Source organism: Nanorana parkeri, unplaced genomic scaffold (assembly GCF_000935625.1).
Source record: "Nanorana parkeri isolate BGI_ZX_2015 unplaced genomic scaffold, ASM93562v1 scaffold550, whole genome shotgun sequence".
Lineage (NCBI taxonomy): Eukaryota > Metazoa > Chordata > Amphibia > Anura > Dicroglossidae > Nanorana > Nanorana parkeri.
In genome coordinates, this window is record NW_017306818.1 from 800,314 (window position 1) to 823,733 (window position 23,420).

At 44.1% G+C, this 23,420-nt stretch overlaps 1 protein-coding gene across 1 annotated transcript; it reads right to left on the reverse strand.

The window, feature by feature from the left end:
- Positions 1–23,163, reverse strand: LOC108791416 (securin-like). The gene is made up of 8 exons (XM_018561900.1): positions 23,079–23,163; positions 21,583–21,749; positions 20,634–20,709; positions 20,157–20,315; positions 18,166–18,233; positions 1,990–2,065; positions 1,555–1,713; positions 1–80 (listed from the first exon to the last, which is right to left on the reverse strand). The coding sequence occupies exons 1-8, from the start codon at positions 23,161–23,163 to the stop codon at positions 1–3; spliced, it is 870 nt and encodes a 289-aa protein (XP_018417402.1).
- Positions 23,164–23,420: the final 257 nt, after the last annotated feature.

Here is a 23,420-nt window from a genome sequence, read left to right on the forward strand (position 1 = left end):
TCAACAGTTCACCATCTGGGGCAGGTCAAGTGCAAAATCATCAAGGGCTGCCAGGAAAGATGCAAGTGCGCTTGAAATATCTGGGGGGAAAATAAAGTTTATTTTGATACAAAGTTCAGAGCAAGAGCATTACCACCAGGAGGAGATTAGATAAAAGTAGAACTGTACTTAGTACAAATGGTCATCCACAGCCTTTAACCACCCCTCGGTGCTTCTGACCCCATCTAACTTACCTTGGCTAGTTTAGGGATCTTCACTGCTGCCCTGCAGACAACCTCAGATACAGTATATATTGCCAAACATATTGGGATACCCCTCCAAATCATTGGATTCAGGTGTTCCAATCACCTCCATGGCCACAGCTGTATAAAAGCAAGCACCTAGGCATGCAGACTGCTTCTACAAAAACACATTCAATGGGTCGCTCAGTGAATTCAAGCATGGTACCATGTTAGGTTGCCACCTGTGCATCAAGTCCATCTGCAAAATTTCCTTGCTACTAAATATTCCACGGTCAACTGTTAGTGGTATTATAACAAAGTGGAAGCAACTGCGAATAGCAACTCAGCCACAAAGTGGTAGGCCATGTAAAATGACCAAGAGCGGTCAGCGCATGCTGAAGCACAGTGTGCAGAAGTTGCCAACTGTCTGCAGAGTCCATAGATACAGACCTCCAAACCTCATGTGGCCTTCAGATTGGCACGACAGTGCGTAGAGCTTCCTGGAATGTCTTTCCATGACTGAGCAGCTGCATCCAAGCCTTACATTACCAAGTGCAATGACCTTAGTTCTAGTGAAGGGAACTGTTAAGGAAGGGACCAGCATACCAAGACATTTTGTACAAATGTAATGCTCCCAACTTTGTGGGAACTGTTTGGGGATGGCCCCTTCCTGTTGGAACATTACTGCACAAAGTCCTGACCTCAACCCGATAGAACACTTTTGGGATTAGAGAAGAAACTGCGAGCCAGGCCTTCTTGCCCAATATCAGTACCTGACCTCACAAATGTGCTTCTGGAAGAATGGTCAAACATTCCCATAGACACTCCTAAACCTTGTGGACAGCCTTCCCAGAAGAGTTGAAGCTATTATCGCTGCCAAGGGTGGGCCAACTCAATATTGAACCCTACGGACGTGTCTGTCTCCGTAAAGGCAGACGTCCCAATACTTTTTGCAATAGTGTATATGCAATGTTAAGTCTTGGACGTGCAAGTTGACCATGCGTGAGTATATACCTACTAAAAGACGAGTTTTTTTTATCATAAAAAAAAACCCACTTAGGCTGAAGCCCACTTTCAAATACCTGGCTGTATGGCGTGGAAAACCATGAACATTATGACTCTGCACTGTAAACTGTGGAGACTTAAACCGTGCGATTGGTAATTTAGCCAAGAGCAAGGCTAGTTGCATCACTTGACTAGAAGTCTAGCCAATTGTTAGCTTGACATGTTCTGAACTAGAACACTCCTGATGTGCATTTCTAGTTCCCTTATGCAAAGCTGGTCACAGGACATTGAGCACGAGTATGAAGTCCTATTACGGTTAGAAACCAACCTGACTCCCAGCTAATGACTGGAATATCCATTGGAGCTGGCTCATGGGCCAACCAAGCATCAACCTTTGAAGCTTTGTGTTCATGCACAATAAGGGGAACTCCAGAAAGGTCAAGGTGGCTCAGCTTGTGCTCTTCTGGGACATCAAAGGTTTCAAAATCTAGGAATTAAAAATACAAGATATGACTGCTATACCAAGAACCTCCTGTTACTCATTACTGAGCAAGGCAGGATTTGCAAAATTACTTAAATCACACACCATCTAGCTTCCCTAGACAAAAGACAATCACACCACAGTAAGTCATCCGTCAGTCCCAGTCTGTCCAGCCCAACTCAAAGCCAAAGGTAGAACTTCAAACAAGTTACACCACAAGCTTTAGAAAAACCCATCAAGGGGTAAACCTAAAAAGTGAACATAAAATTAACAAACACTTGCCTGCAGGATTGTAAGGGAGACACTTCTCAATCTCAGGATAGCTCTGTTTTCTAGTCTTAATGCAGACTTTAGAAATCTGAAATTGATCAAGAATAACCGTTTAGCATGCAGAGTATTTTTTATTATGTCATTTACACATTTGACTGATCCTAACCCCAAGCTACCAGCTCCCACCAGACAGGCTTTGTCAGCAGTCACATGATCAGGATCCTAACTTCCAGTTGTAAACTGTGACCTGTTGGGCAGCAGTCCAGTGTTTCAAAACCACCCACCTTGCTGCTACATATGTGTATGGCTGTGGGAAGGTTGTTAAATACAACTAAACCCCCAACAAAAGTTATATTGCAGCTTACCAATGCTTAAATGTAGTGGTATTTACCCTGGGTTTTCCTTTCTCCCCTTAGTAATCCTGCAAATTACATACTTCCTGTCCATTTGCCTGCACTTCTATTTTGTACATATGACCATGTTAGTCACACAGGCTGGACTTCAAACATGTGCCTTGTTTATCTAAAAAAACAAGCTGGTTTCATGGGACCAGGTTCACACAAAAAAAATGTCCGTGCTTTTATTTCAGCTCACAGGAAGGGACAATTACACATTTCTGCCAAGAATAGTTATTTTCTCACCATTTTATCTTACTGAAAGTGTTCTTAGATATGGTGGCTGCATTTAGTTTCATGTTTCAGACCAAGGACTGGTAGCCTGCAATATATTACATTCTTGTTGGTTTAGCTATGCTCCAATACCCAACTTTTGCAGGTCTGGCCCTTGGAAAGTGAAGTTACACTTTTGCAGTCAAATTTTGAAAAAACTAAACAAAAACCCCCCCATACACTCCACTAGGTTTATGTTCCTATTCACAGCATATGTAGAGATCCCAAAATTACTACCTTTTAGGTGCATCTGTATGAGGCCTTTGCAAACCTCAATTTCCAAGTGACAGGCAACTGACTGTCCCCATAGAAAAGGACAGGGACAGACAGCTTTCCCTTATTAAAAGGAGAATTATGGAGCAAGTGAAAAACTCATCCCCAATTCAGGCCAACCTGTTACAAAGATGCTGTCACAGGTTGGTTCTATTGATCGGGAAGTCAGCAAACACTGCCAATTGCTGGCTTCCCCGATTATCTCCCTGCAGAGAGCGGTGACTGACTGTCACTGCAGGGATTCCCACCCCCCTCCATTTCTCTAGCACTGACTGGGGGAATGGATGGGGAGAGGCAGGCACAACTGGCTCTGCTGTCAGCCACTGGGGTGGAACTTTACAGTATTTTTAGGATACGTCCTGGCTGCTGCACTCAGCATATACCTGGCAATATGCCCCTCTATATTGTGTTTTGGGTCACCGGAGGACACATTACATGCTCTCCCATGACCCTGAAGAGAGTGATGGGCAAAAAAGGTTGCCCCATAGTTCTTTAACCACTTGCCGTCCGCCCATGGTAAAAAAAACACAAAACGGACGGACGGCACTGCAGCATTGGTGGGTTGCCGTCTGACGGCATTTTTTTTCTGCTCACACGCTCCCTAGCAGGCACGCACGGGCAGAAGACCAGACCAATGCAAACACCCGTTACCGGGTGTTTCACATAGACGATCGGCGGCTCCATAGCCTGCGGATCGTCTATATGTGCTCGTTTTTACGCCCATCCGCATTCACCTGTCAGTCATCTGGCTGCTATAGCCAGAGAAAAGAAGTAGATCTCTCTTTTGGGGTCCACAGGTGAAATTAGGGGTTCTAGGGACCCCTAATGTCTCCATAAAGAGGACCTGTCAGTGTGCCTTTATTATATAGGGGGATTGTTATCCCCCTATATAATAGCAATAACAATAAGTGCTAAAAATAAATAAAAACCCCAAAATGTTTAACTCCCCCACGTTTACGCAGATATAAACATAAATACGCGTCCGGTGCACCAGCGCGCAAAAACGAAAATTGCGCTACACACGTTATATATTGCCGCGAACGTCGCAGTGAGAGCAGTCATTTTAGGGCCATCAATCACTGATAACACTAAACTAATGAGCGGTAAAAGCTTTTAAAGCTTTTTACCCGACGTGACCCGTCTTATATTTTACCAAAAAATTGGGTAATAATAAATGTTCTCAATATAGGGGGAATAGTTTTTTTACATTTCGGTAATTTTTCCTTATAGTAAAAAATAAAACCCCAGTGCTGATTAAATGCCACCAAAAGAAAGCTCTATCTGTCCCTAAAAATTTTTTATAAAATTAATTTCAGTACAGCGTTGCATGACGGAATAAATGTCAGTCAAAGTACCGCAGCGCTGAATACTGAAAAATGGCCTGGATGGGAAGGGGTTTTAACACCGCGGGATGTCAACTGGTTAACATACAATTTTTTAACCTGTTCACATCTAGTTTATAACCAATGAGATCTTGCAGCACAGTACAGACAGGGACAATTAGGTTGACAGTAGCCTCAGTCTCCCCTATATTGTAGAGCAAAATATAGTACAGAGTACAACTTTTCAGAATAGAACATGTATTGCGCAAGCTACAATTTAAAACATTTAGGGCCTGTTCTCAAGCTTGTGCATTAAATTGCATCATTCTGTGTGATTAATGCATGGTTCTGCACAATGCAGCTACTGTGCATCAACAGTGCGGGAGGCATGTTACCATTTATTTGAAAGGCAGCCCAAATGCACCTCTCACCTGCAATGTATAGTACTGCAATACTGTGCATTGTAGTGTAGTTAAAATGTAGGAGTACATGCAGTGCCACATGTTGAGGCACATTTGGTCGCATTGTGGGTGGGAGAGGAGTTCAAGACTAACGGCACATTTTGGTTATGCCTAAACTTTCAACTCACAAATTGGCCACCCACTATTCCTCAGTCATTTAGGAACATTTCCAGGAAAATACTTAGAAAGTGTGGGAAAGGTTATAGACTTGCCATGGTTGTTGATCCCAGTTTGGAGATCTGCCCACACTGTTGGTGTCAGACTGGAAATCTAAGGGCAAACAAGCCTTAAGCTGGCTATACACCTATTGATTTTTTTTTTTCTATCAGCCTATGTCAGATGAAAATTGTGCAACAGATTACTCCATCTACAATTAACTGGATGGAGGAATCGCCCACTGGGCCAAGCTTCAGTATCATGCTAGTCAGCCCTGCTGGCTCTCAATACCTGAGCAATGCCTGCATCCAATCAGATTGTTCAGGTAATGTAACAGCCAGTGGGATCGACCAGCAAGATACTGAAGCTTGGCCCAGCACAAGATTCCTCCATCCACACAGTTTATTTTAGATGGAGGAATCTGTTGCACTTTCTATCTGACCATAGGCCGATAGCAGGAAAACAAAAAAAACCTATGGAAAATCTATGGGCATATGGCAAGCTTTACAATGGCTCCAGTACATTTTGGCTCAATAGGACTGGTCCAGCGATTCACAGGACAATAGTACCTGCTTGGTAACTGGTGCAGATGTCTTCAGTTTAAGGGCACCTTTCTGGAATGGAGCAGCTGTTTGGGCAACTTGCTTGTTGATATTTCCCAGAGCTTTTCTTGGCTTCACCACAGTTCCAGAGCTGCCAAACACTTTTCCTAGATTACTTTTGAAAAGGTGTTTTCCTTTACGAGGGTGGGGGATGAAACAAAAAAAAAAGTTAAACAAAATCTGCACTTGACCTTCTGCTACAGATTACTAAAGGGACTGTTAAGCAGGGGCAGGCAATCTTCAGCTAGAGCCGAGTGTGACACTGTGGCAGGCATTTCACCGAGCTCCAGGCAACCAGTGATGTCAGTGAGCTGGGTGGGACCGACAGCACGGCTCTAACACCCATCCCACAAAGCATCAGCACCCCACCCAAAGCCCCCACAGCCTCGGGTGGCATATAAGGCAGGGTCTGTTATTACTAGGGATGCACTGATACCAGTATCGGTGCCAATACCAAGTATTTGGGGTGGGGTTACTTGTACAAATACCTTTCCCGATACCGGAACTTCTGGTCTGAGGGAGATTTTCTCTGACCGGCAGTGCTGTAGGGGAACATGGAGCCAGCTTCCTGGCCAATCAGCATGAAGCCGATGGAATCGGTTATAAATGCTCACTGGCCTCCGCTCGATGCTGATTTGCTGGGAAGCCAGTTTCCCCTCACAATCGAGCCAGTGACGACACAAATTACTTGGTAGCAAGCATCACACATAAGCAAACAGAGCAGGTGCTGTTTCCTTCAATAAATGGAGTACAAAGACGTCCCCATTTTCTTTTCCATTCATTAACAGACATGTCAGGTACACAATGAGCATACCCGATTTCTCTTTGCTTCCCCAATATTCTGGCAGTGGCCATGCAGGGCAGATTACTAGCTCTTACTTCCTTGCACATGTGACAATGCACATCATCTCAGGGGAGGAAAATACCTTTCTTTGAGATCTCATGAGATTACAAATGAGATTTCCCAGCAATTATCTGCTGACAAGCAATCCCAGTGTGCATTACTTTGACAATCCGAAGTCATAGGCCATCAGACTACTCACCAGAGTTAGCTTGTTCAAGATCCTTGAACAGGGTGGTAGAAGCAAAGTCTCCATTTTCTTGGTCGACAAATATCACAGTTGCCATGCTGCACTTTATTTAGAACTGTGATGTAATTGCAAGAAGTTAGGACTGGTTTCACAAGCATAGTTTTCATAAAAATTAACAGAATCTAAAATCCTCCTTTTCACAGAACATTCCATGCCAACCTGGCTGCACAAGCAATTCTCATACTACCTTACAGGAACCATGTGGTGCCATTCAATTTTCTGCAAACCTGGAAGGCCTGTGCACTGAATTGTGTTCACCAACTGCTGTCATTACATTTAAAAAGCACATTTCCACTTTTGCAGACACATTTGAGAAAACCCTCACCATGATTAAGTGTTCCTAGTCACACATCACATGTAAAACAAAAGTTGTAAAAAACATTTTGTACCTTTTAGCCCTCGTTCACACCTGAACTTTTTGTAGCGCATTCTACGCTCGACGAAAGCTCTAAAAAACGCTCAAAAATATAAATCCCACTGTATTCAATGGTCTCGTTCCCACCTTGGCATATTTTCGCCTGTCCCTAATGCGCTACAAAACGGCCTACGTCTGAAAAGGTACATGTACTACTTTGGGCCGTTTTGTTGCGTGTTTCCATTGGGATACAGACAAGTAGCCTTCGGAAACGCGCAACTTTTTTACAGCGAATCGCGGAAAAACGCGCAACAGACGCGCATATGCAATACGCCTAGGTGTGAAGGAGACCTTAGATGCATCTATAGTAAGCTTTTGCAAGCTCCTCCAAGTTAACTATTCAAATGAACACATTGCAGCCTACAGAGCATTGGATCACAGGTGCAATGCTTTAGCTACTGCAGACTCCCTCCCAAGTCCCTGTCTGTTCTGAGGTATGGACTTTCAGCTAAGTGACAGGAAATATGGAGTACAAGCATGGTGACATAACCACACTTGTACTCCATGAAGACTACAAGTCCCTCTGCTGCCGTGTCCCTCCATTCACAGATCCTGTGACCAGGTTTCATATTACCCCCCTAAAAATGGGTGAAACTTGGTTGCAAAGCACTTACCCTTTAACCCTTTGTTAGGGCAAGGTTGAGCTATGCTAACATTAACCTGCCCAGCCTCCCTCACCAGAAAAAAATACAAGCATGGTGACATAACCACACTTGTACTCCATGAAGACTACAAGTCCCTCTGCTGCCGTGTCCCTCCATTCACAGATCCTGTGACCAGGTTTCATATTACCCCCCTAAAAATGGGTGAAACTTGGTTGCAAAGCACTTACCCTTTAACCCTTTGTTAGGGCAAGGTTGAGCTATGCTAACATTAACCTGCCCAGCCTCCATCAAAAAAAAAAAGGGAGCTTTCCTTTTAGTAAAACCTAACTTGCATACCGTGTTTCCCCGAAAATAAGACTGTCTTATATTTTTTTTTTTCCACGAAAAAAAAAAAAAGACACTAGGTCTTATTTTCGGGGGATGTCTTATTTGTATCTGGCTGCAGCTGTCCGCTCGTGCGTGCGGGTGGCCGTGCGGGAAGGAGCTGCGGCAGCTCTCAGCATCATTGTCGTCCAGTGAGCAAGACAGGTGGGCGTGCGGGGAGGCGTGCCTGGCGGGCGGGATTGAGGGAGCTGCGGCCGCTCTCTGCTCCAATGCCGTCCATGGAGCCAGAAAGGTGGGCGTGCTGGCGGGCGGGAGCTGCAGCCGTGACATGTAAAAAGTAATTATACGGTGCAGTTACCCCGGAAGTAAGATCGGGGTAGGTCTTATATTACAGAAATCCCTGAAGATAGTGCTAGGTCTTACTTTCGGGGAAACACAGTATTTCATGCTATACACTATGTGAATGGGAACAGATCACAGGTAAAGGTGGTGTTATCCCAATCAGGCTGCAAAGTGGAAATTCACTGGTGGGAGGGAGGTTTATCAAAACTGTATTAGACAGAATCTGGAGCAGTTTCCCATGGCAATCACTTTCTCTCTTCAGGTAAACTTTAAAAATGAAAGCTAGATGGGTTACCATGGACAACTGGGCTCCAAATTTGAAAAATTGTCTTTTAAATTTACTTAGTCTTCACCAGCTACACAACACATCTCAAGAGACAGATTATCTGATCTTGCACAGACAGCACAGGTCTCTGATAGGGACCAACAGCATGTCCCCACACAGACCACAGACCTGGCATGGGTCTCTGCCAGGATAAACAGCAGTTTGCACATGTGCAGCAGATCCATAGCATGTACAGACATGCTATCTCTGGCAGGTTCATGGTGCCCAGCTGGAATCCATGTCCACACATGCCAGAATGTTTTGATGGCAGCATAGGACATGGCATGCAGAAATCACCAGAGGATAATACTGGATTCACTGGGCAAGCAAGTATACTATCTGAGCTCAACCCAGTACACAACAAATAAGAGGGGGGTTAAAAGCAATTTAACTTGGGGGGGGGGAGGGGAGAGGTGGGTTGAGTGTCTTTAACCTGTACCAGGTACAGACCCCCTCCTTCATGCAAAGGCAGCCACCACCAGCCAGGTCTGGGCCTCTTTCCCCCTCACCTCACTCACTGCTCCAGGGACAAGACCCAATCACAAAACTTACCACAAACACCCACTGTGGACCCATGTAACCCAACCACCATCCTCCTCCACCTTACCTAGGAAGCCTTCACAACTCTCTTCTATTCAATATACACCTGCTAAACCTCCAGTACTTAAATCAAAGGCTGCTTGCTTATTGGCTGCAAGGCGAGGCTGCTATTCTTTCATTGGCCATATCCTCCAGTGGCAGTTTGTTTTTATTGGGTAAGAATTAAGTGCATCTTGGCCGCACCTGCTGCAGCATACATAGATTGAGACGCTAAAACACCAGCACATGGACGGGGATCTTCTCTGAAATATCATTTTATTTTAGTTTGGCATAAAAACACCAAAACGTTTCATCCCAAACACTGGGCCTTAGTCATATCCACACATAAAGTCTTATACACTCCCAACCTCCAAAATGGTAGGCGTAGGAGTAATCCCCTCAAACAAAGTGAACCCATGCAGCACAGAAAATGCTTCACAAGATCAAAATAAAATATAAACCCGCTAATGCTGATCCCCAGACTAGTCGGAGAGCAGCGGTTGGAAAACAGGGTTAAAATTTAGGGCGCTTGGATGTGTTAATTAACGCGTACCAAGCGCATAGACACCCGAAATCCACAAATGTAAATGGATGTAGTTCCCACCATTCTGCAATGCAAAAAAAAATGTCACTGCAGCACAAACGCATGTAGAAACATGCGAACGCATATAAAGACATTCATGCTTTCTTTTTTTCTCTCTCCTTTTTCTCTTTCCTTTCCATGAATTTACTGGGCCATTCACACCCAATGAGCCTGGATGTGTCAATAAATGCACACCAAACACGTCAATTAAAATTCATTGATTTTGGGTGTCTATGCATTTGGCATGCTTTAATTACCACATCCAAGCACACTGGGTGTGAATGGACCTGAAACATTTAACCCTTTGTTTTCCAATTGCTGCTCTCCAACTAGTCTGTGGACCTGCATTTTCAGGTTTATAGTTTTGATCTTGTAAAGCATTTTATGTGCTGCATGGGTTAATTTTGTTTGAGGTAATTACTCCTACACCTACCATTTTGGAGGTTGGGAGTATATAAGACTTTATGTGTGGATGTGTATATTAGCTATGACTTAAGCTGGCCATACACCTATAGATTATCTGCAGATTTTCTACGGTCAGATGGAAAGAGTGCAACAGATTCCTCCATCTACGCTAACCTGTGTGGATGGAGGAATTTCACACTGGGCCAAGCTTCAGTATCTTGCTAGCTGCCCTACTGGCTGTCATAATACCTGAACAATCTGATTGGATGCAGGCATTGTTCAGGTGTTTTGAGAGCCAGCGGGGCCAACTTGCAAGACACTGAAGCTTGGCCCAGCGGGAGATTCCTCCACCCACACTGTTTAGTGTAGATGGAGGAATCTGTTGCACTCTTTCCATCTGACCGTAGAAAATCTGCAGATAATCTATAGGTGTATGGCCAGCTTTAGGAATCTCCTTCCCCAATGCCTTTGGCCCCATTCACACCTATGCGTATTGTAATATGCGCGTCTGTCGCACGACCGTCACGCGTTTTTTTTACCGCGATTCGCGGTAAAAAAGTCGGGCGACCGTCGCACGATTCCAAAGGCTACTTGGCAGTATACAAATGGAAAACGCCCTACAAAACGGACCAATACGCAGCAAAAAATGCTCCGGGACCTTTTCATGCGTGGGCCGTTTTGTAGTGCGTTCGGGACGGGCGGAAATACGGACAGGTGGGAACAATACCATTGACTACAATGCTATTTATTTTTTTGACCGTTTTGTAGAGCGTTCATCGAGCGTAGGACGCGCTACAAAAAGGTCAGGTGTGAATGGGGCCTTTGTGATGGAGCTAGGGCCTGGTGACTATACTAGGTATTCTTAGCTCCTGGCAGCCAATCTGATTAGTGGGAATGCAAAAGATGGTGAATCTGTTACTTTGCGTTGCAAGGATACTAACGTATCATGACACCTCTACCCTGTTTTTAACCACTTATACATAAACTGTATGCCATCCATTTTAGAACCATGCTTCATGTGTGTTTTTGCACAATAAATATTTATGTGTAGAACGGTTTATACGGTTTATAGTGCTGAAACCACTGTTTTTGGGGTGTGCAGGCTTAAAATGTTTTTCAATTCCGTTTAATAGCAATTTTTGCTTCTCATTCAAACTTAAAGCTATGGTCCCTGAGCAGGCGTATCTTGGTCCCCTGATGTCTCAATAAAGAGGACCTGTCACCAGGGGAAAATGAGACTGAAGACTTTCTGTCCTCGCTTTCTTTTCCATAAAACTCCCATTGGAGAAGACCTCTAACCTGTATTTTATAACCCAGTGACAGCAATTAGGAAAAAAATTAAGTAAAAAGAAAAGTTAAAAAGCTTACAAAATACTAACACCCTCACCACCCATACACTCACAATGTTTGCACTGTGTTGTGGTGCATTATTGCACATGCCTTAGGCGCATTACGTAAGTCAATTCATTTTTAATGGGCTGCCAACACAACCCAACTCAGCCAACATTTACAGGGTCCACTTACAGTCATGGCCAAAAATATTGGCACCCCTGCATTCCTGTCAGATAAAGCACCACTTTGCACAGAACATTGTTGCAATTACAAATATTTAGGCATTCTCATGTTTATTTCTTTCGTTTGCATTGGTATGACACAAAAAAGTGGAGAATGAAAAGCCAATTCTGACACATTCCACGCAAAACTCCAAAAATGGACTGGACAAAATTATTGTCACACTCAATTCATGTTTGGTAGCACAGCTCTTTAAAGGCCTAATTTCCTTTTCTGAAAACAGGAGAATGATGGGCTTTACTAAAAAGCTGTAATTTTATTTTCTCTGTCCACAGCACATTCTCCCAAAAAGATTTTGGCTTCCTCAGGTAAGTATTGGTAAACTCCAATCTGGCTTTTTTATGTTTTTTCTGTGTCAGCAGTGGGGTCCTCCTGGGTCTCCTACCATCGCGTCCCTTTTCATTCAGATGGCAACGTATAGTGCAAGCTTACACAGTTGTACTATGTGCCTGAAGGTCAGCTTGCATTTGTCTGGAAGTCGATAGATGGTCTTTATCCACCATTAGAACAATCCTTTGTTGCGATCTTTGATGAATTGTTCTCTTTCGTCCACGTCCAGGGAGATTAGCTACAGTGCCATGGGCTGTAAATTCTTGACACTATTGCGCACAGTGGACACAGGAGATGGACTTGTAACCTTGAGATTGTCCATACTTTTCCGCAAAAACTTGGAATGCAATTATTTCTTGCAATTTGGAGAAGGTGCCAATCATTTTGTCCAGTCCATTTTTGGAGTTTTGTGAGTTTTGTGAATTTGGAATATGCCAGATTTGGCTTTTTTTCCTCTACTTTTTTGCATCATACCAATACAAACAAAAAAACATGAGAATGCCTATACATTTGTAATTTCAACCATTTTCTGCGTGAAGTGGTGCATTATCTGACAGAAATGCAGGGGAGCCAATATTTTTGCCCATGACTGTATAACCTGGCACTTGCCTTGACTCTGCCCATCATAGTTTCTATGACTTTGCCTATGACACTGGGGTTGATTTCCTAAAGGCAATTGGGCTGATCACTAATTTGCAAGGGAATTTGCACAGGATGTTTCCTGCTGTATATGAGTTCAAGCTCTGTGACTTCCATCATCGAATCATGTTCATAAAATTCATCTTACTAGTACCATCTTAGCATTTCTTGGAGTACAGTACAGGGCACAGATAGATTCAGAGCCTGGGTAATATGCAAGTAGTGTCAGGTGATTGGACAATGGCCAATGCTGTGAAGTCCCACATAACACCTCCCTCTCCAGGAAAAACTTTTTTTTTTAACATAAAGACGATTTTTACTGACCACCTGGAGCCCGCACTGACCACCTAAGAGCCTGTACTGATCACCTGGAGCCCGCACTGACCGATGGGGCCACACATTGCTTGAATTTCAGCAGGGTTTGGCCGAAATGTGACCAGTGCATGGCCAGCTTAAGGTGCGAATTCCCTTCACTTTGGGAAGCACTCCTCTTCCTACATGTCTCTAGGAGACAGGGCAGTTCTCAACCTCCTTGCACTGTCCTTGCACAGCACTGTGTGTATGCAGGCAAGGCTGCGAGACAAATAGCATCCTTTTTGGTATGGTCCATGTGTAGGGATGCACCTATAGCAATACCAGTACACGTACTCGTGAAAATGCCCCGATACTATACACCAATACCAGCGCTTTAACATTTTTAGACTAAAGAGGCTGCCAGAAGTTCTGCGCTTGCTAGGGAACCCAGCAGCCTTCCTGTGAACATCTCCTCCTTCCTGGGGAAACCTGTTACCCGCACGCGCCCATGAGACCCTGCAGAGCCGTTCTGAGACCCAGCCCACCTAGGACCCCACACAGCCCACTTGATACTCTGGACAGCCGTTCTGAGACCCTGCATAGCCCACGTAAGACCCCGCACAGCCCTTCTGAGATCCCACACAGCCGCCCTGAGACCCTGCACAACTCTCCTGAGACCCTGGAGACATCAGGCCGCCACCTCAGATCAACACAAAGTATTAAGCTTCATATTATTCTGCATTTCTGAAAAATGTATTGCTGCGATTTGTAGTCCTCTGTATCTGATGATATGCTGCATTTCTATATAATGTATTGCTGAGATTTGTAGTCCTCTATAGCTGGGGGTTTTCTGCATTGCAGTATAATGTATTGCTGAGATTTGTAGTCCTCTATAGCTGGGGGTTTTCTGCATTGCAGTATAATGTATTGCTGAGATTTGTAGTCCCTCTACAGCTTGGAGTCAGTGGCAGAACCACCAGGGTCACAGCAGTTGCAACTGCATCCGGGTCCTGGCGCTCCACCACTGTCCTAAAATCATCAGTCTGTATTGTTTTCAAAAAACTGTCACATGATACTAAAAAAGGTATCAGTAATTGGTATCAGCGAGTACTTGAGGAAACATATTGCTACTAGTAAAATCTCCCTCCTATCTTCCTCCTGACACCCTCCCTAGCTGATCCCGGGCACCAGATGGGGCAACGGATCCCGGGGTTGAAGGTGAGGGTGAAGGAGGGGGGGACAGCGAGATGGCGGCACTGCTGGAGGGGGGGCGCGCAGGCAGCACATACAAGCGATCGGACGGCTATAGAGCTGCCGATCGCTTGTATGTGAAGCAGCTGGTAATAGCTGCTTGCAATGGACCATTTTTTTCTGCCTGTGCGCTAGGCGGCGCGCGCGAGCAGGGATAAAAGCAGTTTATTTACAGCAACCCGCCAATGGGAGTTTGCCATCCGTCCGTTTTTTTTACAACGGGCGGACAGCAAGCAGTTAAAATCATTACATTTAGATATAAATGCAGCGAGTGCAAATACTGGAATGTGAGCTCCATTCACCAGGTGAACAAACCACAATCAGGAGACTTATTTTCAAAGACATGACATTTATTTTCAGTTGAGTTGGATGAGATTTGAAGATCACATCGCTACAATAAAGACACTTCTCCTTGTGTTAAAGCTTTGCCAATTGAGCCTTGTATGTTTATTTTATATATCTGTCATTCCTGCAAATGATGAAAGAGGAAAGGTCGGCTCTGTTGACTGGCACAAAGGAATGGTCTCCCCAGTGCACTGCAGAAGCTTGTCCAATCAGCAGGCTGGATGTGTGCCCTTTAACTGCCATGGACGTCCAGGAGGTGGCTGTGTTATCTATGGGAGTGTCTACATCACCAAACTGAACAGAATTATACATCTTTTGGCGAACAAGGTAGTTCTCACAAATATATCAAATAGTGTCTTTATTTCCTTCTCTGGGATTGTGCTTTATATATTTGGTGCTGTGGGGCCAGTGCAGTTTCTGGGGAGCTGCTTGTCTTGCTGGTTGCATGGAATTACTTCAACTTCTTCCCTCAGTAAAGCTCTGTTCTGCTCTATAATTCCTCTGTAGTCCTATGAATCCCTTCTACTTTATGGTCTTATCACATAAACCATGTCAATAGTAAAAGTTGCTTGTTGCCAGTAGCATCCACTGTGCCCCCTGCTGCCTATTTTACAAATCAGGTTATGAAACAGGTAAAGAAATGGATTGGATGCTCTAGGCGACAAGAGTGTTTATCTTTGGTAGACATTTCATGTATTAGGCCCTACGTTCCCTTCCAAGTGTAAAGAACAAGTATAGGTAGGTGTTGCCGATAGCAACAAATCTAAGGTTCAACTTTTGTCATTTACAGTGTGGGAAAATTAAAATGATTTGTTCCAATCAATTGCAAGCATACTATATTTTAATAAGGTGACCAGATTTTTAAAATGAAATCCGGTGACAATTTGTTATTGGCAAATGGTAAAAAAAATATTTTATTAGCATATTTTCCTCAAATTATATATGCAGTGTATTTGGTTTACACCAAATCATGTCCCCCAGAAATGTCCCCGGGAAAATAAAATATTTTTTTTTATACTCACCTAATCCTCGAATCCACTGACCAGCACAGGCTCCCGTCTCCCACGCTGTCAGAAGCTGCATACAGCATGTGTCGGCTACTATTTAAACTGGCGCGCGCTGTATGCATCTTCTGACAGCATGAGAGATGGGAGGTTGTGTTTGTCAGTGGATCCAGGAATCAGGTGAGTATAAAAATGTTTTTTACATTTAGTTTATGTTCCAGGGGACATTGCCGGGGACATAATTTATCCGGGGACTGTCCCTTGAAATGGGGGACAAATGGTCACTCTAATATTTAGGGTGTATCTGCTCTTGAATTGGCTTGTGTTGACATATCATTGGTGACATGCCTGAAGATCTGCAGTCTCTATTGTCTTTCCTAGAATGAGTATGGACTCCCTGATGGCTCAGTACAAGAGCTGACTGCAGTAGCTTTCCTCGGGGTGATGCAGCCCGACCTGCACATTGCTTTCCACAATGATGTCTTCTCCTTGATCGCCAGCAGAGTCCAGGACCAGTCAGATCTCCTCTCCACCCGGAATCGTACATCCAACATCTTCTAGACCCCGGAGCAGGCTTCCCTTCATCTTTATTTTACTGCTTGGAGAACAGAGTGTCAAACTGTAAAGGTGAGATCTCCCAAAGAGCTGTTCAAATCAGACTGGGGCCTCTGGGCAGGGGTGTCCCGAGGCGGGGTGCCAGCCGGACTGGGTACCGGGTGACATCCCGACATGACGTCATTGCACACATGGGATGTCATCTCGCAAGTACGTGATAGTTGTGGTATAGTTGAAGTTTAACTTTGACCTGCTATATAATCAAAGTTCTTCCATAAACACTGGAATAGTATCCCTTCAACTACACCACTGAGTACAATGATACTGCAAGACACTGTATAAATATATCCCCCCCTGCCTTATTTTTTTTGCTTTTCTATCTTTAGCTAAGTGGAACACTGAGTATATAAGATGGAGTGAACGTTCTGGTTGCTCGATACAATGTACCAGGACGGTTGTTACATTTTTTGTTGCATCAGATTGAAGTTGTATGTCATATATTTCGCTGCATTGTTTAATAAAAAATGTTTAAACTTTTATTTTCTGCAAGTGACAAGCGTTGCCTGATTACCTAGCAACCGATCGGTCACCGGATCCGGGTTCCTGACACTCATTGACTGACGGACGGCACAATGACCTTTGGTAATATATATGCGCAGACAACACACTGCACGTACACCATGAGAGCCTGTCCCCTAGACATGAGCAGCAAGCAGGATGCAACTCGGATCCATGGATGACACGGATCGGAAAAAAGCAGGTAGATCTCGGGCAATGCAAGATCACCACTACGGACAAGGTATTTTACCAGTATGCAACTGTATCATGTGTTCAGCATATAGCTAATTGCACCTGGGCAGCATGGTGTGAATCAAGTCGTTAGGACGTCAGAGGAGGAGGTATTAACTGCATTGTGATTGGTGGTTTGATTTTGTTTCACCTGTATTTGTTTGATTTTGTTGCTTGACCCACTCCGTTTGCCTGAGGACGGGACCGCATGGTCTCGAAACATCGCTAAGGAGATGTGTGTTCTCAGTCAATAAACAGCATTGACTTTAATATCATGGAGTGCGAGTGACTATGGGGGGGAGAGGCCCTTTGGACACACACATTTGTAAAATGTCACTTTGCCACAACATAAATTTGCATATACCACCACTCACTAATTCCATCTGAAATTAGTTATTGGAAATTCAGATTTGTATACATTCGTTATCTGTCATTTGGAGATTCGGATATACCCGAACAACAAATCTTTCCCAAAATTAATTGCACATGTCTAGCCCAAAGTATCTAGGGCCTGAAGTGACATTAGTTTGGTCCCTGAAGTGGCTTGGTTGGGTTGCCACCCCCTATGTGTAAGCTGGGAGGTAGCTGCTGTGGCCAAGCCAGATCTTGATGGGAAGTAGAAGGAAAAAGGCATGCACTTCGTTTTATTTGAGTCTCATCACCTGGCACTAGCTGATGCCAAGGGTGTTTTAGGAGGGTCCTCAAAGCTCAAGCCGGCATACAGTTGCCTCATAGCCATTACCCAGTTGTCTAAATGGTCCCGAACTATTTTGGCTTGGTGTATGTGCTAAAGTGTCACTGTGCAAAGGGGTACTCCCTTGCAAAGTGAACAGCCTGCCTTTAAATATCACTGGCTATGATGCAGGGTCATCGTGCTATAGACAGGCAATTCATTCTTAGACATAGTCAAGTTGTCATAGAAATGGTTCCAGAAATAGGTCAGTGTCATTGGCAGGTCATAGGCAGAGTCCATGCCAGAGCCAGTGTTTTAGGCAGATTCACAGGCAGTGCCAGCCAAGTCATAAAATGGTCTTAGGAATTGTCAGTCCTAGGCAGAGTCAAAAGTGTCAGGCAGTCATAACCACTGTCATGGGGCAGAGTCAAAAGCAGAGCTGCAAGCACCCCAACCATTAAAATGTTCACACAGAGGCCATTCTAGATTATAACATCAACATTTATTTAAAATTATGTACATACAAAGTAAAAGCCATAAAGAATAAGGAACAAGGAACAATTAAAACCCATGTCAACAGTTCACCATCTGGGGCAGGTCAAGTGCAAAATCATCAAGGGCTGCCAGGAAAGATGCAAGTGCGCTTGAAATATCTGGGGGAAAAGAAAGTTTATTTTGATACAAAGTTCAGAGCAAGAGCATTACCACCAGGAGGAGATTAGATAAAAATAGAATTGTACTTAGTACAAATGGTCATCCACAGCCTTTAACCACCCCTCAATGCTTCTGACCCCATCTAACTTACCTTGGCTAGTTTAGGGATCTTCACTGCTGCCCTGCAGACAACCTCAGATACAGTATATTTCCAAACATATTGGGACACCCCTCCAAATCATTGGATTCAGGTGTTCCAATCACCTCCATGCCCACAGCTGTATAAAAGCAAAGCACCTAGGCATGCAGACTGCTTCTACAAACATTGGCAATGGGTCACTCAGGAGCTCAGTGAATGCAAGTGTATCATGTTAGGTTGTCACCTGTGCAATAAGTCCATCTGTGAAATTTCCTTGCTACTAAATATTCCAAGGTTAACTGTTGGTGGTATTAAAACAAAGTGGAAGCAACTGCAAACAGCAACTCAGCCACAAAGTGGTAGGCCATGTAAAATGACCAAGAGCGGTCAGCGCATGCTGAAGCACAGTGTGCAGAAGTTGCCAACTGTCTGCAGAGTCCATAGCTACAGACCTCCAAACCTCATGTGGCCTTCAGATTGGAATGACAGTGCATAGAGAGCTTCATGGAATGTGTTTCCATGACTGAGCATCTGCATCCAAGCCTTACATTACCAAGTGCAATGCAAAGCGTCAGATGCAGTGGTGTAAAGCATGCCGCTACTGGACTCTAGAGAAGTGGAGACGTGTTCTCTGGAGTGATGAATCACGCTTCTGTCTGGCAATCCGATGGATGTGTCTGGCGGTAGCCAGGAGAACAAAATTGCCTGACTTCATTGTGCCAAGTGTAAAGTTTGGGGGGGAGATTATGGTGTAGGGTTGTTTTTCCAGGAGTTGGGCTTGGCCCCCTTTAGTTCCAGTGAAGGGAACTGTTAAGGGACCAGCATACCAAGACATTTTGGACAAATGTAATGCTCCCAACTTTGTGGGAACGGTTTGGGGATGGCCCCTTCCTGTTGGAACATTACTGCACAAGTGCACAATGCACAGGACTGCACAAAGTCCTGACCTCAACCCGATAGAACACCTTTGGGATTAAAGAGACTGAGAGCCAGGCCTTCTTGTCCAATATCAGTGCCTGACCTCACAAATGTGCTTCTGGAAGAATGGTCAAACATTCCCATAGACACTCCTAAACCTTGTGGACAGCCTTCCCAGAAGAGTTGAAGCTATTATAGCTGCCAAGGGTGGGCCAACTCAATATTGAACCCTACGGACTAAGCCTGAGATGCTATTAAAGTGCATGTGTGTGTAAAGGCAGGTGTCCCAATACTTTTTGCAATAGTGTATATGCAATGTTAAGTCTTGGCCGTGCAAGTTGACCACGAGTGAGTAGATACCTACTAAAGACTGGAGTAAATTTTTTTAATCAAAAAAAAAAACCCACTTAGGCTGAAGCCCACTTCCAAATACCTGGCTGTATGGCGTGGAAAACCATGAACATTATGACTCTGCACTGTCACTAGAATAACTTTACATAGACTAGCTTAGTATATCCCCCCACCTTTTAGTACACATCCACTTAGCATACAGAGCCTAAGAAAAAAAAACCACACACTTGGAAGCAAAATGCCAAAAAACCTGCATGTGCACCATTTGACTTGTTTTGCCTACTTAACCATAGTCCAAGTACAGTTATCCTTCCACTGTGGAGGCTTAAACCGTGCGATTCGTAATTTAGCCAAGAGCAAGGCTAGTTGCATCACTTGACTAGAAGTCTAGCCAATTGTTAGTTTGACATGTTCTGAACTAGAACTCCTGATGTGCATTTCTAGTTCCCTGATGCAAAGCTGGTCACAGGACATTGAGCACGAGTATGAAGTCCTATTATGGTTAGAAACCAACCTGACTCCCAGCTAATGACTGGAATATCCATTGGAGCTGGCTCATGGGCAAACCAAGCATCAACCTTTGAAGCTTTGTGTTCATGCACAATAAGGGGAACTCCAGAAAGGTCAAGGTGGCTCAGCTTGTGCTCTTCTGGGACATCAAAGGTTTCAAAATCTAGGAATTAAAAATACAAGATATGACTGCTATACCAAGAACCTCCTGTTACTCATTACTGAGCAAGGCAGTATTTGCAAGATTACTTAAATCACAGACCATCTGGCTTCCCTAGACAAGGGACAATCATACCACAGTAAGTCATTAGTCAGTCCCAGTCTGTCCAGCCCAACTTTCAAAGCCAAAAGGTAGAACTTCAAACAAAGCTTCTCTAGCAGTTACACCACAAGCTTTAGAAAAACCCATCAAGGGGTAAACCTAGAAAAACCCATCAAGGGGTAAACCTAAAAAGTGAACATAAAATTAACAAACACTTGCCTGCAGGATTGTAAGGGAGACACTTCTCAATCTCAGGATAGTTCTGTTTTCTAGTCTTAATGTAGACCTTAGAAATCTGAAATTGATCAAGAATAACCGTTTAGCATGCAGAGTATTTTTATTATGTCATTTACACATTTGACTGATCCTAACCCCAAGCTACCAGCTCCTACCAGACAGGCTTTGTCAGCAGTCACATGATCAGGATCCTAACTTCCAGTTTCATGGGACCAGGTTTACACAATAAACAAAAAAAAGTCTGTGCTTTTATTTCAGCTCACATGAAGGGACAATGACACATTTCTGCCAAGAATAGTTATTTTCTCACCATTTTATCTTACTGAAAATGTTGTTAGATATGGTGGCTGCATTTAGTTTCATGTTTCAGACCAAGGACTGGTAGCCTGCAATATATGACATTCTTGTTTGTTTAGATATGCTTTAATACCCAACTTTTGCAGGTCCGGCCCTTGGAAAGTGAAGTTATACTTTTGCAGTCAAATTTTGAAAAAACAAAACAAAAACCCCCCCACACAGTCCACTAGGTTTATGTTCCTATTCACAGCATATGTAGAGATCCCAAAATTACTACCTTTAGGTGCATCTGTAAAACTCTACAGTATCGTTGGGATACGTCCTGGCTGCTGCACTCAGCATATACCTGGCAATATGCCCCTCTATACTGTACTGGGCCAAGCTTCAGTATCTTGCTAGTCAGCAAGATACGGAAGCTTGGCCCAGCACAAGATTCCTCCATCCACACAGTTTAATTTAGATGGAGGAATCTGTTGCACTTTCCATCTGACCATAGGCCGATAGAAGGAAAAACAAAAAAAACAAACCTATTAAAAAAAATAAAAAACATCGATGGGCATATGGCCAGCTTTAAAGTGGCTCCAGTAAATTTTGGCTCAATAGATTGGTCCAGTGATTCACAGGACAATAGTACCTGCTTGGTAACTGGTGCAGATGTCTTCACTTTAAGGGCACCTTTCTGGAATGGAGCAGCTGTTTGGGCAACTTGCTTGTTGATATTTCCCAGTGCTTTTCTTGGCTTCACCACAGTTCCAGAGCTGCCAAACACTTTTCCTAGATTACTTTTGAAAAGGTGTTTTGCTTTACGCGTGTGGGGGATAAAAGAAAATAGTTAAACAAAATCTGCACTTGACCTTCTGCTACAGACTACTTAAAGTGACTGTTAAGCAAGGGCGGGCAAACTCCAGCTGGAGCCGAGTGGTACACTGTGGCAGGCATTTCACCGATCTCCAGGCAACCAGTGATGTCAGTGAGCTGGGTGGGACCGACAGCACGGCTCCAACACCCATCCCACAAAGCATCAGCACCCAACCCAACTCAGCGCTGAGCCAATCACGGCAGGCTTTCTATTCATTAATACAAGCCTGCCGTGATTGACTCAGCGCTGAGCCAATCACGGTAGGCTTTCTATTCATTAATACAAAGCCTGTATTAATGAATAGAAAGCCTGCCGTGATTGACTCAGCGGAAGACGGAGGACACAGCGGGGATCGTGGACAAGGTAAGAGACTGTATTCCCGATTGTGGCTCGGGGTTACTGCTTATGGTACTGAAAATTAACCCCGAGCCACACTCTGGAATACCGCCATGGATGTTAGTGGGTGCATTTAAACATTATTTTGGGCTATACTCGTCTTATATATGACGAGTATAGCCCAAAACCTATATTTTTTTTTACACAAAAAGTTGGGGGGTCGTCTTATACGCCATCAAATACGGTAATAACCAATAGTAATTTCTGTCCCGGCTGCAGTATTAATCTACCCCAAGGATAATTTATTATTGCTGCCGGTAAGGGGGTGATTATTGCTGCATGGGGGTTTTTTTTTAAATTAACTCCTGCCTAAAAACAATTCTTCCCCAGGCAGCGATAATAATTGCCCCCCTTCCCTGCAGCAATAATAAATTATTATTGCTGCGGGGAAGACTAGGTTTCTAGTTATGCCTCTGTTGTGTAGTGCAGACTCATTATAATGTATTGCTGGGACTTGTAGTCCCGCATAGCTGGTGGTATTCTGCATTGCTGTATGATAATTATACAGCAATGCAGAATAGCCCCACAGAGAGCCCATATAACCACCTGAAAGCCCTTATAGACCACCCGAGAGCCACACTACCCCCCTGAGAGCCCACATATACCACCAGAGGGACAACAGAGCCCACCCAAAAGCCATAATAGACCATCCGAGAGCTGCACAGCTCCCCCGAGAGCCTGTACAGACCACCAGAAACCCCACAGCCCTCAGAGCCCGTACAGACCACGTCAGAACTGCAGAGCCCCCCTGAGAGTATTCAGGTCTAATTGAAGGGTTGGCACTTTGAGATACACAAGTTGGTTTAGTGATCCAGTTTGGGCACTCTGGCTCAAAAAGGTTCGCCACTACTGTCATTGGCCATCAGACTACTCACCAGAGTTAGCTTGTTCAAGATCCTTGAACAGGGTGGTAGAAGCAAAGTCTCCATTTTCTTGGTCGACAAATATCACAGTTGCCATGCTGCACTTTATTTAGAACTGTGATGCAATTGCAAGAAGTTAGGACTGGTTTCACAAGCATAGTTTTCATAAGAATTAACAGAATCTAATAACCTTTTCACAGAACATTCCATGCAACCAGGCTGCATAAGCAATTCTCATAATACTACCTTGCAGGAACCATGTGGTGCCATTCAATTTTCTGCAAACCTGGAAGGCCTATGCACTGAATTGTGTTGACCAACTGCAGTCTTTAGATTTCAAAAAGCACATTTCCA

Excerpts from the sequence above, each read along its gene's own strand:
- LOC108791416 (XM_018561900.1), bottom strand. The coding sequence starts at position 23,163 with ATGGCAACTGTGATATTTGTCGACCAAGAAAATGGAGACTTTGCTTCT. Across the intron at positions 20,316-20,633 it reads TCTCCCTTACAATCCTGCAG|ATTTTGAAACCTTTGATGTC; the intron begins GCAAGTGTTTGT and ends TTTAATTCCTAG. Across the intron at positions 2,066-18,165 it reads CACTTGACCTGCCCCAGATG|ATTTCTAAAGTCTGCATTAA; the intron begins GTGAACTGTTGA and ends GATCAATTTCAG.